Source organism: Tursiops truncatus, chromosome 16, assembly GCF_011762595.2.
Source record: "Tursiops truncatus isolate mTurTru1 chromosome 16, mTurTru1.mat.Y, whole genome shotgun sequence".
NCBI lineage: Eukaryota > Metazoa > Chordata > Mammalia > Artiodactyla > Delphinidae > Tursiops > Tursiops truncatus.
The window spans coordinates 44,962,726-44,979,401 of NC_047049.1; the positions used below are offsets into that span (position 1 = coordinate 44,962,726).

A 16,676-nucleotide genomic window follows, 5' to 3' on the forward strand; every position below is an offset into this window, starting at 1 on the left:
ATTACACCATGAAAACACATAGACTAGTATTTGACACATAAAAAGCACTGGATAAATATTAGCTAGTTTTGTATTATATCCACATATTTTCTTGGGTCTGTTTTCCTACTCCATGGCCCAGTGCCATCTTTTGGTTACCAGAACTTTCTAATAAATGTGAATAGGCGTTATGTTATCTTACTGTTCTTTTTAAAGTTTTTCATGATGAGAATTGCTTTGAATGACACGTGTGTCCTGTAGTGACATTTTAATAATGTTGCATGTTTCCACCCATTTAGATCTTGTGTGATGTCCTTCAATAGAATTTCTACTTTTTCTTCATGAAGTTCTTTCACCTTTCTGGTCACTTTATACCAAAGGAAACTATAGCTTTTGCCATTCTAAGTAGGGTGTTTTTCTGTTTGCCAATGAATATTGCTGGGATAAAGATAACTACTCATTATTTAATATTTACTTTGTATTGACACCTTACTAAATTATTTTATTGTCTCCTTTTTTTAAAAATAAATTTATTTGTTTATTTATTTATGGCTGTGTTGGGTCTTGGTTGCTGTGCGCGGGCTTTCTCTAGTTGTGGCGAGCAGGGGCTACTCCTCGTTGCGGTGCGGGGGCTTCTCTTGTTGCGGAGCATGGGCTCTAGGTGCACAGGCTTCAGTAGTTGTGGCACGCGGGCTCTAGAGCGCAGCCTCAGTAGTTGTGGTGCACGGGCCCAGCTGTTCCACGGCATGTGGGATGCTCCCAGACCAGGGCTCGAACCCATGTCCCCTGCATTGGCAGGCGGATTCCAAACCACCGCGCCACCAGGGAAGCCTAATATTGTCTCTATTTTTAAGTGAGTCTTTTTAGTTGCCCAGTTATTTGATCGTATTATGTAAATGATGATACTTTTGTCTCTTAGTTTACATTATTATGTCACTGATAATTTTTTCTTATTGCCAAAACAAAGTAACAGTAGCAAGGATGAACATCCTTTCTGGGTCTTGATTTTTGAGAAAATGCCTTTGATATTTTTATTTGTTCAATATATTTGCTATTGTTTTCTAATAAACACTCTTTACTATATTTAGGAACTTCTTGGTTCATTCTAATGTCATTTTTGTTTGGCTGAACTTGTTCAATTAATATATGAAAGGGTGGGTAATATATGCAGGTAATATAATGTCTGAGTCCATACTTGATATGAGGCTTAAATGATTATATAAAAAAGTCTGTAAACACCTTACACTATCTCCCCATTTTCAGTATGGCAAATGAGAAACCTAGTGATAGTTTCGTTATTTTCCTTTTCCCAGAAGCTTGTGAGTTTGTGGAACCATCTCTCCTCTCTCTCTTTCCCTTTCTCAATCCCCGCTCCGTCTCCACAGCATTCTCCTCTTTCACATTTTACAATTTAATCAGTATATATCTAGGAATGTCTTTTTTTTTTTTTTTTTTTTTTTTTGTTGGTACGCGGGCCTCTCACTGTTGTGGCCTCTCCCGTTGCGGAGCACAGGCTCCAGACGCGCAGGCTCATCGGCCATGGCTCACGGGCCCAGCCACTCCGCGGTATGTGGGATCTTCCCGGACCGGGGCACAAACCCGTGTCCCCTGCATCGGCAGGCGGACTCTCAACCACTGCGCCACCAGGGAAGCCCTAGGAATGTCTTTTTTTTCTTTCTTTTTTTTTTCTGCCTAGGATTTACTCAGAAAATTGAGGTCCCTTCAGCTTAAGGAAGTTTTTCTCCTATTTCTTTGGTTTTTACTTCTCCATGTATCCCTGTCTCTCCTCTGGAACTCTCTCTGCGCATCAAATCTTCTATATCTGGTTTTCATGTCTCCTGTGTTTTCTTCCATGACTTCCACTTCTTTGTGTATTTGTGTTGCATTTCCTTCCATTTGTCACAGAGCAGTGTCTGGCACATAACAGGCACTCAATAATTAGTTACTGAATGAACAGATTTTGTCTTCCAGGAGACCAATCAGATCTCACAGTGACTATTACTCTTTTTTTCCATTTTTCTATGGAATATTCAATTCTGAAATCATGTCTTGTGGTTGCAGAAAGTCTTTTTAGATTGTAATTGCATCTCCTTAAGAATTCTCTCTCTCTCTCTCTTTTTAAAATTAAATGTCTTTTCTGCTTCTTCCTTCCTTCCTTCTGCCTGGTTGTTCAATTTGGTCTTTCCAATGGAGTATGATTTTTTTCTTTGCCTATTTATCTGTGAGTATGAGGCCTTTGGCCCCTGTGCAGATCAGCCTGTCAGGCCTCTCAGGCAACAGTGCCTGCAGTGGAAGGAACATAGGTGTTGGTTTCAGGCGCCAGTAGTAAACTAGCTGGCAAACTGTGCTGTCTCCATGCAGTGAGAGGCCATTGTCTCCTGACCTCCTGAGGTGGGGCACTTTGGAGGCTGGGGGTCAGCAGGAAGGTGGGGTCTTGAAATGTGCTCCAAGTAAACTCTACCCTTAAGAAAACGTGAATGTATTTGCTGGCCCATCTCTCCTCATGGGGTTCAGTGCTTCCATACTGAAGAAATCCAGCTCTACTCAGCTCTTCAAATTAATTAGAGCCCTACTTCCCAGTGGCTAGGAAAAGATGGTTAGGAATATTTAAATTGATTTGACCAACAGTAATTAAGTAATCGGCAGTTAATACCAGTGGGGCTACCAGATGACTGCCTCAATTTTACACATATATTGGAGATACCTTAAATCATTTTCTAAAACAAAGGGAAAAAAGTCAATAAATTAATTGACATTTGTGCATTCATCCACATTTTTACCCTGGTTAATGTTAATCCAGCATTGGTGTTAATACAGACAACAAAAATAGAAGGTTTTTTAATGTCTAGGAAAAGAGAATGTTGTTAGTAAACTAACAGTAAGAAATGTAGGTTCTATACAACAGAAAACGCTTTTCAAAATGCATTTGGAGTGATCATATGAGTGATCATATCCAGTTCCTGTTCACCTCTAATGATACTAATGAGAGGCTTGCTGGGCCTCAAAAAACAGGATACCTCAAAAAACATTGTGGAATTTTTGTGACAATAAAAGTACAAGATGATATTAAAGGGCCTTAAGACTTTTAAAAAATAATTATCAGAGTATAGTTGATTTACAATGTTGTGTTAGTCTCAGGTGTACAGCAAAGTGAATCAGTTATACATATACCTATATCCACTCCTTTCTTTTTAGATTCTTTTCCCAAATAGGCCAGTACAGAGTACTGAGTAGAGTACCCTGTGCTATACAGCAGGTTCTTATTAGTTATATATTTTATATATAATAGTGTGTGTATGTCGATCCCAATCTCCCAACTTATCCCTCCCCCCATCCCCTGGTAACCATAAGTTTGTTTTCTATATCTGTGACTCTACTTCTGTTTGTAAATAAGTTCATTTGTACCTTTTTTTAGATTCCACATATAAGCGCCATCATATGTTATTTGTCTTTCTGTGTCTGACTCATTCATTCAGTGTGACGATCTCTAGGTCCATCCATATTGCTGCAAATGGCACTATTTTGTTCTTTTTATGGCTGAGTAATATTCTATTGTATGTATGGACCACATCTTCTTTATCCATTCCTCTGTTGTTGTACATTCAGGTTGCTTCCATGTCCTAAGACTTTTTAACGACCTGAACTCTCAGTGTTTTACTTCCCTCTTATAAGAGAGATTAGATTAAAAAGGAATACAGGCTTCCCTGGTGGTGCGGTGGTTGAGAGTCCGCCTGCCGATGCAGGGGACACTGGTTCGTGCCCCGGTCTGGGAAGATCCCACATACTGCGGAGCGGCTGGGCCCGTGAGCCATGGTCGCTGAGCCTGCGTGTCCGGAGCCTGTGCTCCGCAACGGGAGAGGCCACAGCAGTGAGAGGCCCGCATACCGCAAAAAAAAAAAAAAAAAAAAAGGAATACAAATGGAAAAGCTGAAATCCCAGAATGTAAATTTTGGTTTTTAAACAAATGTAAGATCATTTAAATAAATAAAAGATCATTCTCCCCACCCTAAAAGAAACTAACAGATTTTTCGTTTGGTTTGGTTTGGTTTGGTTTGTTTTTTCAATAAACAAAAAGAAAAGTAAAATTTAAAAAAACAAACTTAAATACCCAATACTACAGGATAAATTTTAAGGACACCAGGCTCTAAAAATTTTGGTGGGGTAGAGTGCACGGCCTGTCTTTGAGGGGAGCTGGTTATTTTTGTTTTTTTTTAATTTATCTATTTTATTTATTTATTTTTGGCTGCATTGGGTCTTCTTTGCTGCGTGCGTGCTTTCTCTACTTGCGGCAAGCGGGGGCTACTCTTCTTTGTGGTGCTCGTGCTTCTCCATTGTGGTGGCTTCTCTTGTTGTGGAGCACAGACTCTAGGCATGCGGGCTTCAGTAGTTGTGACACGTGGGCTCAGTAGTTGTGTCTCGCAGACTCTAGAGCGCAGGCTCAGTAGTTGCGGTGCATGGGCTTAGTTGCTCTGAGTTGCTCTGATTCTTAACCACTGTGCCACCAGGGAAGTCCCGGGGAGCTGTTTTGATTACAACAATCTCTGAATCTGCTATTGGCATCAGTCTGTGCCTGGAGGTCCTCACCCAACCTCCCTGTTGACTCATGCCCCCTTTGGGAAGGCATGACCGCTGTCCCCTTTTTTCCCTTGACCACCACACACAATACAGGGGTGATGACCAAGCTGGTAGGATGTTGGATGTCTAGGTCAAGTGTGATGGGGCAACCTTAACCACTTCCACCTCCAGGGGCCAGCATGGCAGCTCTGTGCTGGGGAGACATCGCCCTTGAATGTCACCTCAAATAAATGAGGTCTTCTGATGCTCTCTGTACACACTGGTGTGCACCTACCATTCACCACCCCTCTGCTGTAATCCCAGCTTCAGGTTTAGGGAACCTCAGGCTTCCCACTTTGAGACCCAGGGCACAGCAAGGTGGGGGGACACCAGACCTTGGGAGGCATCCCAGTACCTCGCCAGGCACACGCTCAGCTAAAGCATGGTGACCTTATGGGCACATCCTCAGACCACACAGGCAGCCTTCAGCCTGAGGGCCCAACCCAAAAGCCAGACATTTAACCCAGTTTTCTTCTCCTTCCTTTTCACGCTCAGATGGATGGAGTGGAACCCTGGCTTCCCCTTGAGTATCGATGCCAAATGCCACAAGGATTTACCCAGAGATATCCAGTTCGATAGTGAGAAGGGAGTAGACTTTGTTCTGAACTACTCTAAAGCGTAAGTGTTCAAGAACTCGAGGATGCTGGGCAGCCCTCCAGCGGCTGGGGCCGGAGATGGAACCCTCGTTCCTCCCCTTGTGGTGGCCTTGGGCTGGGGGATCAGCTCAGCCGAGCAACTCTTCCCCAGTCGTTTGATTGTATCTCGGCAATAGCATGGATCCTTAATGCACAATCAAATCACAGGGAAACCTGTATCTAAACAAATTTACAGACTGTAGGACTCCAGACACCAAACAGCTGTTTTCAGCCCAGAGTGGAGGTCTTTACTTGGAGTGCCCCATCCCCATCCACAGCTCATCTCCCCTTGGACTAGTTCAAGGGTAAACAGTGTCCAGGATGTCACCCAGCTGGTAGGGCATTGCAGTCATAATGACCAACACGCCTGTGCTGATCACTTACATGCATCCCCGTTCGCCTTTCACTACAACCCCACGAGGCAGGCACAGATCTTATCCCCATTCTGCAGTTGAGGAATACGTGGAATAAGGAAGTACAATACCTTGCCCAGTAGCCCCTGCTAATAAACAGCAGAGATCCGAGTCCTGCGCTCCTTCTTGGCGGCTGAATTATTATACGGTTTTCAAAGACCCCCTGGGTGCTCATTACCAACATGGAGCCCCAGCCCTACCTCAGGGCTAGTGGGGGGGCATTTGAATCTGTCCTCTGATACTTTAGGGAATTCTCACAATCATGCAAATTGGGAAAACCCTAAACCCGTGGTCATGCAACCTGACCAAGCCTTGGATGGCCCTGAGGAGATTCAGCACCTCCCGGTGCCCAGCACCCCTCTCAGGGTGAGAGTCTCCCAGGGTGGGCGCTGGCCTTGGGTTGGCATAACCAGGAGGCAGACAGGTGGAGAAGCACTAACCCAGTTAGCTTCTGTGGTGGCATTTGCTTAGCTGCATAGCTGCTCCACTCAAGAAGTTGCCTCATTTGGTTGCTTCTGTAAAGAAAGGGTGGGAGGCCACACACTCAGGCCTTCCTCTTTGGGGCATTTGAGAAAAACCCTACACACACACACACACACACACACACACAGCCTCACAATCAGACTCCGCAGGGAATCCCCTCACATCACAGAGACTAGGATGCATTTGTCTCCCTGCGGCTGCATCTCCGTGGGAGGGAGGAAGTAATAAGGGCCTGACACTTAATAAGCCTCTGCTAAGTGCCAGGCTGTAGGTGTGGGTGCTTTCTGTATAGAATCGTCTGTTTTAACCTTCACAGCAACCCCAGGAAATAGGTACTGTTTTTAACCATCTCCAGGTAAGTAAACTGAGGCTCTGCCAGGTCCAGGCCAAGGAATTTGCCTAAGGTCGTTTCAGCAGGAATTGGCAAAACCAGGATTTGAATTCAGGTCTATTGGGGTTCAAAACTGGGGATATTCTTCCCTGCTACTATTGAGATCAAATGGAGAGAAAAATTAACACCAAACCACTAGATTAGTAACGCAGCAGTACCCAACACCTGGCTCCCTGGAAACATCAGGGCAATCATATGTCTCATTTCCTACCCAGGGGTTAGCATTATTGAGTTAAAGGCATGTGGCTTTAGGAGAGCAGAGTCCAGACCAGGATGATACAAGAAGGACAGAAGGCCCTTGTAAAAGGGGCAGTTTGGAGAGAAAACGATAATGATAGAGAGGCAGCAAGGTCAGAGGAGGTGATACTGCTTTGGGGAGTAGTGCCACCTCTGCTAAGTAATGGTGGGGGAGTGGATGGATGGATGGATGGATGGATGGATGGATGGTGAGTGGAGGGATGGATAGTGGATGGTAGATGGAGGGATGGTGGAGTGAAAGCCAGGCTGTGCCTTTCTTATGTCTGCTCAGTGTTCCTTAGGTCATTGTCATCTTTTATCTCAGGATCCCAGCACAGCAGCTGCCACAGGATAGGTGCTCAGTAAACCCTTTCAAAATGAATTGAGTGTGGCCTTTGTGACCACCTCACAGGCCCTCACTTCACACACACACACACACACACACACACAATCACACACTTACCTTTTCCTTCTCACGTATCCCCATCATAGCCAACAGCATCCTAGGTCAGTGGTTCTCGGTCCTGACTGTGCATTTAATATTAAGACTCCGTGCCACCTCACTGCAGCCAGGCTGTTATGCCAGCATCTGCAGCACAGGCATGAGTATATTTTAAAAGCTCTTTGGGGGATTCTAATGTGCAACCAGGATTGAAACCACTGGCCTTGATGCCTCCCTTGGCCTCACCCTCCATCCAGGTGAATGTGGGATCATGTCCATCCCCTGGGTCTGTGTGCATGTCCTCCTTTCTCAGCTCTGCCATGTCTCCCCAGAATGTTCAGGAACATTCTTCTACCTGCTTCCCCAGGCTCCATCCCACACAGAAATTGGAAGTTCATTCTCAAGTACATGTATAGTTTGTTGGCGGCTCCTTCTACAAAGCAAATATAATTCTTTGACTCGCCTACCTAAAATCCTTCAGTGATTACCCCAACCACAGGGGTCTCTGCCCAGCCTTCTCTCTTGCCCCCAGAAGCACAGGACACCCCAGCCATGTGTGTCCAGAGCTGGGGGTCTTCGTGTCCCCTTGTCTTTGCCTCGCTGTTTTCTCTGCCTCAAATGCCCTTTTTCCCTTCTTTGCCTGGCCAAGTCCAACTCATCATTTTTCAGGACTGGAATAAGGTGCCCCTTCTCCCAGAAGCTCCTAGAAGCCCCAGGTCTGAGGGAGGCTTCCTCCCCTGTGCTCCCCAGTATGGGCCACACAGGCCACCATCTCTCCAGCAATACCATAGCCCATCTTTCTCTACATCTTCCATGTTACTTGGCCCCTTGAGCTGCAAACTATTTGGCAGGACCAGAGCAAAGAAATCCTGAGATGGGCCCTCAGCCCCACCTGGCACAGCCCAGCTGGGGTGGTCAGCTGAGCACCAGCTCTGTTGGCACAGTGAACCAAGGACCATGCGGTCCTAAGAAGGAGAGAAGAGACACAGCCTCTGCATTTGAGGAGGATGAGTCAAGGGGACTGGGCCTCAGGGAAGCAGGTCAGAGGGACCCCACCCCGGGAGATGAGGGATTCATGGGAGAGGGCTCTGGGCCAGTGGAAGGTGAGCCTAAGGAAGCTGGTGAACTTCTTTAAGACTTGGTGTCTTCATCTAAAAAATGAGACCATAGCTCCCACTCCAGGCTGTTGTGAGAATATTAAGGAACCACATATGTCAACCCTGCACAGAGAAGGTTCTCCCATTAGTCTTCATTCATTCCCAGTAATGAGGTCAGGCCAGCCAGGACCCACTTCTCCAGCATCACCTGCTGAGCACTTGCTCCCTCAGATCGACCTCTGCCCTCAAGGGCTCATAGAGGGACCCTTCCTCTGTTTGGTGTTATCTCATTATGGGGTCCAGGAAGGCTTCACAGCAGGACACCTAGCCTGGCCTTGCAGCTGACCAGACGGTTGGGAGCCTGAAGAAGCAGGACTCGGACGCTCTGGCAGAGGGAGCATCACATGTAAAGGCTGGGTGTGGCTGGGCCTCCTCACAGAACCACATGGGGGGTGAAATTTCATGTTGTCGTCAAAGGAGGAGCAGCTTATCTGTTTAATCACCACTCACTGTTTGCAGCCTGGAGCTCTGAGTGCAGGAGGTTGGTGGGACTGGTAAGGGAATGTTCTCTTCAAAGGAAATTGAGAAAGAGAGCTTCCTTCCCAGTAGAGGAGAACAGTGCAGAAATGTGACTGAGTTTGGGAGAGATGACCAGACCAGGGTGCTTGGGTCCTCACCCACCGGACATTTCTCATCAGATGAGATCGGGGTGGGGGGGGCAGCTCCTTGGAGGGGCGTCCTTCTCCTTGGGGTCTGGATTTGCAGTGTTGGATGAGAAACAGGGAGAGGTGAGGGAAATCAGAGCCACATTGCAGAAGGTGGACCTGGCAGCCTTTGAGGGTCAGATGAGCGAGCCCAGCAGTGGGGAAAAACAAAGACAGGGAACAGGGGAGTAGGGAGGACTTCAGGATGTGGTGTGGATGTCCCGGGATCCAGTTGAAATTCAGGTCAAAATGGGGAGAGGCCGAGGGGAGAACCCAAGGCACCCTTGACACTGTACATCTGGCTTATAGGCAGAGTGGGGTGGTCATCAGAAAGGAAAGCTGGACAAGAAGTGGTGAAGAGGAAGATGAGTGCAGTCAGGGGGCATGTTGACGTTCAGAGCCCTGTCCGGCCTCCGATAGTGAGACCAAGGGTAGAGTGGGATGGGTAGGCCCGGGGCTAAGCAGAGAGGCTTCAGGGAGCATTGAGGCCAAGCAAGGTTGGGAGCCATGCAAGGGACGGGGGAGAGGGGGTCGAGGGCCAGATAGAGGCTTTGTTTGGGGACAGGGAGAAGAGTGTGGTCCGAAGGCAATAAGTCTTCCCACCCCTGCTCCAGCCCCACAGACCAGTCACCCACTGCTTGCGTGAAGTCAGACAAAATTACATGTATGGTAGCTCTTTGAAAGGAGCTGGCGGCATAGAGAAGGAAAGAGCAGGCCGCAAGATGAAGAGCAGGAAGCTAGAGAGAAAAGATGGGCTTCCTTGCCCATGAGGAGGGCTGGGGTGAGAGCGAGAGAGGGAGAGATGATGGCACGGGAGCAGGGAAGCCGAGGGAACTTGTTCTCTTGACTTTGGAAGCCAAAGCCAGGAGTTTTGCGGGAAAAAGTCCCCACACCCTCCTACTGTCACCCCAGCTCAGAAGCAAGTTGGCTCCACATCACCAAAGCACTCAGAAAATAGGATTCTCCCCTTTAACTTCACGAATGCTACCCAAATCCTTGGATCTCCTTGGTAATCGTTAAAGTCATCTCCTCCTAGTTCTAACCGATCCCTGTATGTCTGTATATCAACCCTATTTACCTATGCTGAATTCTGTTACAGAATCAGAGATGTGTCCCATTGGAAAATAAATTTGTTGGGGAAAATGTAGGGGGAAAAAAATTCCCACCTAAAAGTTAGACCTGGAAATTTTTACTTATATTTGCTAAAGTAGCAGTTTTTTGTTAAAAATGGATCATAAAATAAAGGTATAAGTTAACACAAATCATAAAGTAATGTTTCCTTTAAAAAGGGTTTGCTTTAAAGTTAAATTAATTTGGAAAACATTGCAACCTTTCCAGCAATGGTTCTCAAGTTATAGTTTGCATCAGAATCCCCTGGAGGGCCTGTTAAAATCTGGACTTAGAGACCCACCCCTAGAGTTTCTGATTAGGGAAGGCTGAGGTGGGGCCTGAGAATCTGCATTTCTAATGCCATCCTGGGGGTGCTGATGCTGCTGGCCCACCAACCACACTCGGGGTAGCAAGGTTATACTTTGCTTTCCTGGGGGAAGAAAACCTATTAATCTATTCAAAGTATAGCAACAAGTATCAACTCATCTCTAATTACCCTTTAAAAGCAAAAGGTCACCTTATTTAGAGCCTGGAGAGCAGCGATTGTTTCTGACTCTAGCTGCGCCATCTTGGGAGAGTTATTTAAGTTTTTTTGACCCATTTCCTTCCTATAAAATGAGGTTGGTGCTGCCTAACTGCTAGAATTGTTATGAGATTTAAACGAACTCACGTAGGCAGTGCCTCTGCGGTGCGGGCTAGCACAGTGTAGACCTAGTATCTAGTATCTCCATTCTGGATGCTTGCGAGGACTTTGTCCTCATTCCTGAGCCCAAGGAAGGAGACTGGCCAGGGAGCTACCTTCTCAGGCTCTGTTACTGCCTGTTTGCTGGCTCTTCTGGGCTTCTTCCATTCCCACGGGAGCTGGCCCAGAGGAGGCTACCTGCTGCTTGTCCTTTGACAAATGCAAATTGAGCTCCTGGGGGTGGGGGCCTGAGATGAATCAAAAGTGGTCCCTTGGTCCCAGCTCCAAGAAGCTCACAGTCTAGTGGAGACCAAGCTATGGACGGCTCATCACGATAGTATGTGGTAGATATTCCTTTGGAAAAGAGCACTGGGAAAACTTGAGGCAGGGAGGAAGCTCTGAGGATGCAGCATCAGAAAAAAGCTTTCTAAGAGAGAGGCCCAACCTGGGTCTTGAAGGATGCATAGGAGTTCACCACGCTGATTGGAGGAGTGGAGGGGATGGCTTTCAGGGCGGTGAGAACTCCGTGATCCAGGAGGACCAGAGTGGGGGCCTGTGTAGGGAAGTGGAGCTGAGGCTGCCAACGCAGAGAGTTGGGCAAGGATCCCAGCCTTTACTGCTGGGGGTGGGCGGTGCAGGACCATGGGGGTTTGAAGCAGGGATGAAGTCCATGGGGGTCAGCATTTTAGTGTCAAGGAAAAAGGGGTTGGTTGTCAGATGCTTCAGCGAGATCAGGGGAGTTTAGAGCTGACTCTTTAGGTACAGCCACTAGGATGTGACACACAGTGCCCTGGGTGAGAGCACTTAAGGAGGGCAGAGAGGAGAGGAAGTAAAGAGGAGCCAGACGCAAAGATTCTTAGGTGAACTGAGTGTGAAGGAAGAAAGGGATGAATGAATTAAGCAGAAGGACCCCAGGAGGGAGAGGGCAAAGTTCTGTGCCGTAGCCTGGATTGTGAACTTGTCCACTGGTCCCTCCAGAACACCACAGTTTAAGGCTGCAGACGTTAATATTAACAGTAAGTGATAATCATGGTACTAGTCGCTAATATTTGTTGAACTCATTTTACAAATCAATGCTTTCTATATATCATGTCAACCCTGTGAGGCAGGGACAGTTATTGTACCCGTTTCATGGATGAGGAAACTGAGGCACAGAAGGTTAGGGATTTGCCCAAGGCCATATGGCTGGGAAGAGATGGAGCTGGGATCTTCGGCCAGGCCCTTAACACTCTGTGCTGACCTGCATCCATCTCAGCTGCCCTCTCTGGCCTTGCATATGGACTCCTCAGCACAAGGCAAAGAGCCAAGGTTAGGCAGAAAGTAAATGAGGGTTAAATTCCACTAAACTGCTTATCCCCCCAAATCCAGGAGACTCGGGAGAGCAGCTACATAGGAGATAACGGTGCTCTGTCCCTGGAAGCTTGCATCAATTTGGGGCAGCAAAAAGTCTGATGAATGAATGAATGAAGGCACAGACCAGAGCCCGTGTGAATGGGAAGAGAGCACTGTAGACTGCTGTCGAGGACAGGCGACTGGTCTCTTTCTTAGGGGAAACGCAGAAGGAAGAGCATGGGCGTGGGTGCCAGTTTCTGTCCTGGTTTCCACAAGGCCAATCAGCTGCCCCCTTGGAGCTGCCCTGGGTTCAAGTCCCCTAGAGGCCCCATGAGACCAGGGTGCGGAGGGGCTTGGCAGGGGGCAGGTGAGGCCAGAGCGTGCAGGGGCGCCGCCGTGTCTCGGTCTGCAGGATGGAGAACCTGTTCATCAACCGCTTCATGCACATGTTCCAGTCTTCCTGGAGCGACTTCGCGGACTTTGAGAAAATCTTCCTCAGGATCAGCAACACCATTTCTGGTGAGTGTGCTTTGGGGGCTCTTATGGTGCTGGGGAGCCTTGCCTGGGCGTGGGAAAGGGCTGCTCCACCCACTCCAGCACGAGGCCTCCCTGTGCCCCAGGCCAGCACTGCCTGCACCCACACAGTACGCTCCACTGGGCATCACCCTCATGGCCAGAGGTTTCTCCTCCTTGGATGTCCAGTGTTGAGCGCCCTCAACCTCATTTCACCATCGAAAGTCTCATAAATATCAACACTTTTTCTTTAAATAAATCAATCATTTATGATGCTTCTGAACAGAGAAAAGGCAGGAGTTAGCTTGTTTTTTAAGCATTTACGTGAAAGCAACAGTGGGTTCCTTTGGACTAGGATGTATTTGGTAGAACAGTAGCATCATAACTGCCAGGGATGGCACAGGAAGGACCACACAGCAACAGAAAGATTAGGAGACATTAAGGAGACAAGCAAGGGGGGAAACTGCCTTCACAAACTCCTCCCCAGGGTGCCCCCCGCTCCCCTCCTTCTCCCTCATCCTAGGGCCCCTGCTTCCTGGGCACAAGGACCTGGGTTTTTTTTTTCTTTTGTTTTTCTATAGGTACAGTGTTGTACAACAGACCTCTAGAACATACTCATCTTAACTGAAACTTCACACCATGGATTAGTAACTCCCCACAACCCCTCCCTAGCAACCACCACACTGTGCTGCTCTTTGATTCTATTGAGCTGGACTAATTCAGATGCTTCATATAAGTGGAACCATGCAGTACTTGTCCTTCTGTGACTGGGTTATCTCACTTAGCATCATGTCCTCCAGGTTCACCCATGCTGTCATATATTGTGAATGTCCATCTTTTTTAAGGCTGAATAGTATTCCATTGTGTGTATATACCACATTTTCTTTATTCATCCCTCTGTAGATGAGCATTTAGGTGGTTTCCACATCTTGCCTGTTATGAATTGTGCTGCAAGGAACATGAGGGTGCAGATATCTTTTCAAGATCCTGATTTCAATTCTTTGGGATAAATACCCAGAAGTGGGATTGCTGGATCATGTGGCAGTTCTATTTTTAACTTTTCGAGGAAACTCCACACTGTTTTCCATAGCAGCTGTGCATCCTGAATTCCCACCAACTGTGCACAAGGGCTCCAACTTCTCCATGGCCTCACCAACACTTGCCTTTTTTTTAAATAATAGAATCCTGACAGGTGTGAGGTGCTATCTCACTGTGGTTTTGATTTGCCTTTCACTGGTGACTAGTGATGTTGAGCATTCTTTCCTATACCTGCTGGCCATCTGTATGTCGTCTTCAGAGAAATGTCTGTTCAAATCCTTTGTCCAGGGTTTCCCTGGTGGCGCAGTGGTTGAGAGTCCGCCTGCCACTGCAGGGGACACGGGTTCGTGCCCCGGTCCGGGAAGATCCCACATGCCGCGGAGCGGCTGCACCCGTGAGCCATGGCCGCTGAGCCTGCGCGTCCGGAGCCTGTGCTCCGCAACGGGAGAGGTCACAACAGTGAGAGGCCCGCGTACCGCAAAAACAAACAAACAAAAACTCCTTTGTCCATTTTTTAATCGGGTTATTGGTGTTTTTGCTATTGAGTTGTAGGAGTTCCTTATATATTTTGAAGATTAAACTTTTATCAGATATATGGTTCGCACAGATTTTCTCCGATTCTGTAGGTTGTCTTTTCACTCTGTTGATTGTTTCCTTTGCTGTGCAGAAAGCTTTTTAGTTTGATGCAATCCCATTTGTCTATTTTTGTTTTTGTGCTTGAGAAAGGGGTTCCCCAGGAACCTTCTGAGCCACTAAGGGCCAGCTCAGGGAGGATGGGGTGGTGTCATGGCCTGACCTAGTGGTCAAGCAGTTGGGCATGGTGGGCTGTCCACTGAGTGCCTGGGAGAGGGGACCCAGCAAGGACTCTGGCCCTCCGCTAGCATCAGGAAGACCTCAGCCCGGCTCAGAACGCAGGCTGAGCTCCGATTCTCTCCTCCATAGAGCAGGTTATGAATCACTGGCAAGAAGACTTAATGTTTGGCTACCAGTTCCTGAACGGCTGCAACCCTGTGTTGATCCAGCGCTGCGTGAAGCTGCCAGAGAATCTCCCGGTTACCACAGAGATGGTGGAGTGCAGCCTGGAGCGGCAGCTCACCTTGGAGCAGGAGGTTGAGGTAGAACCTGGTTGGCTGGAGACGGTGGCCCGGGCCAGAGGCTCAGCTCAGGTGGCCAGGTCATACTCTGTTGGGCAGAAACCACTTCCTGCTGGCCATTGCTCGCTGGCCCCCAGGCTGCTACCTCCAGGCTCATCTGTCTGGCTGATGGCAAGATCGACTGCCCTCAGTGAAGTGACCTCTTCCTTTTCCTGAGCATTTATGAAAACTGTCTTGTCCAGCATGGGTGGGGGAATTGAGAGGGATATTTCCCCGTGATGTGCAGGTCTTAGAGCATAATATCAATATTTTCAATATCAATATCACGATTAAAAGAGCTCCCTCTAACTAAGGGCCTGTTGTGGGCCAGGCATTGTGAGAGATGCTTTACACACAGGACTATCAATTGTTACCCACCTTGCAAAGGTAAAGAAACTGGAGAAAAAAGCAAGCCTTGCATCAAAAAAAAAAAAAAAAGGAGAAAACTGATGGAACTTTTGACTTCCTAATTAGAAGTGTTGGTCTTCTGCTTCTGTCCTCACCCTCTCCCCAGCCCTTCTCCTGGCCCTCGTCTGCAGGGTCAGCCTTCTCCAGTTCCAAGACTATTGTAGTCTTGAGACAGAAAGGGGTTCAAAGCTCCTCCTCTGGTAGGACTCAGTGTCAGCCGCCTTCCATGCCAGGAGCTTGAGGCTCTGGGAACTGGCCTTAGTCTCCCATCAGTTGGCCCATTCCCACTAGAGCCAGGATGACCAGGCCTCCTGCCACCTGCCCCAGGTGTCTAGGCGGCCTTCTGCTGTTTCCAGTCACCCTGTCTTGCTTGCTCAGCTCACCATGGGGCCCCAGAAAGAGAGCGATGGTCAGTGCCGTCTGTGGACAGACCTCCCAGCCCTCACACCCTGTCCACCTGACTCTGGAGGGCCACCTGCCCAGCTGAAGTCCCCAGGCAGGGCTCCTGCCCCACCTGGTCATGTGGACAGGTGACAACCTGTCCCCACGTAGACAGGCACACACAGCAGTTCTCCCCTGTAGATTTAATTGCTGGACGTAGTAACATTGATTCAGTGCTGTTGGTTTCAAACTTCAAATCAGAGAATCACTGAATCTTAAAAGCCAGAGAATCCTAGAACTGGAAGGGACTGAGCAGCCATCTGTGCACCCAGCCGCCCTGGCAGGGGGACAGCCTCCGCTCAGGAGTCCTTGCCACCACAGTGGTCGTCTTTCCTTTGAGTTATGGTCTTGATGCTCAGCTGTGGTTTGGGTGGTGAAGCAATAATCCAATAGCCACCATTGACTGGAGTCTTACACACACACCACCCATCTCTTACACATACGTCGCTCCATCCCCTACAATATGGTTCTTAATTCCCACAGTCATTTCTGCTACTTCTCTTTGGCAGCATCTTATGATCTACATTAAGTTTGTGGCCTACTAAAACTCCAAAGTTTTTTTCTTTTAATCTTTACCTATGCAGTTATTTTTTTGCAACATGAATAGAGAAATTCTACCCCTGTTGTTTTTGAGTCATCGTCACAACTCTTCAAGAGTGTTTTAGTTCTTAGACTTTATATTAGGATTTTGTAGTTTCAAGTCACAAAAATCATAAGAAATGCATTGGTTGAGGCAACAGCAAGAAGCAAAGCGAGGGGACTTCCCTGGTGGCACAGTGGATAAGACAATATGCTCCCAGTGCAGGGGGCCCGGGTTCGATCCCTGGTCAGGGAACTAGATCCCACATGCATGTCGCAACTAAGAGTTCGCATGCCACAACTAAGGAGCCCACGTGCCGCAACTAAGACCTGGTGCAACCAAATAAATAAATGATTTTTTTAAAAAGAAGAAGCAAAGCGACTAGCTCAGGCATAGCTGGGTCCAAGGTTCAGATAATCCATTGGCATCATTTCTCCATTTCTC

The 16,676-nt window shown here is 47.7% G+C and overlaps 1 protein-coding gene across 2 annotated transcripts in view; it reads left to right on the plus strand.

Annotated features, from left to right (window-relative positions):
- ALOX5 (arachidonate 5-lipoxygenase) overlaps positions 1-16,676 on the plus strand; it is a 54,484-nt gene that overhangs the window by 23,756 nt on the left and 14,052 nt on the right. For both annotated transcript variants that reach the window (XM_033841807.2, XM_033841806.2), the window contains exons 4-6: positions 5,089-5,211; positions 12,532-12,638; positions 14,613-14,785. In XM_033841807.2, the coding sequence (XP_033697698.1) occupies positions 5,089-5,211; positions 12,532-12,638; positions 14,613-14,785 (403 nt within the window). The remainder of the gene's footprint in view (positions 1-5,088; positions 5,212-12,531; positions 12,639-14,612; positions 14,786-16,676) is intronic.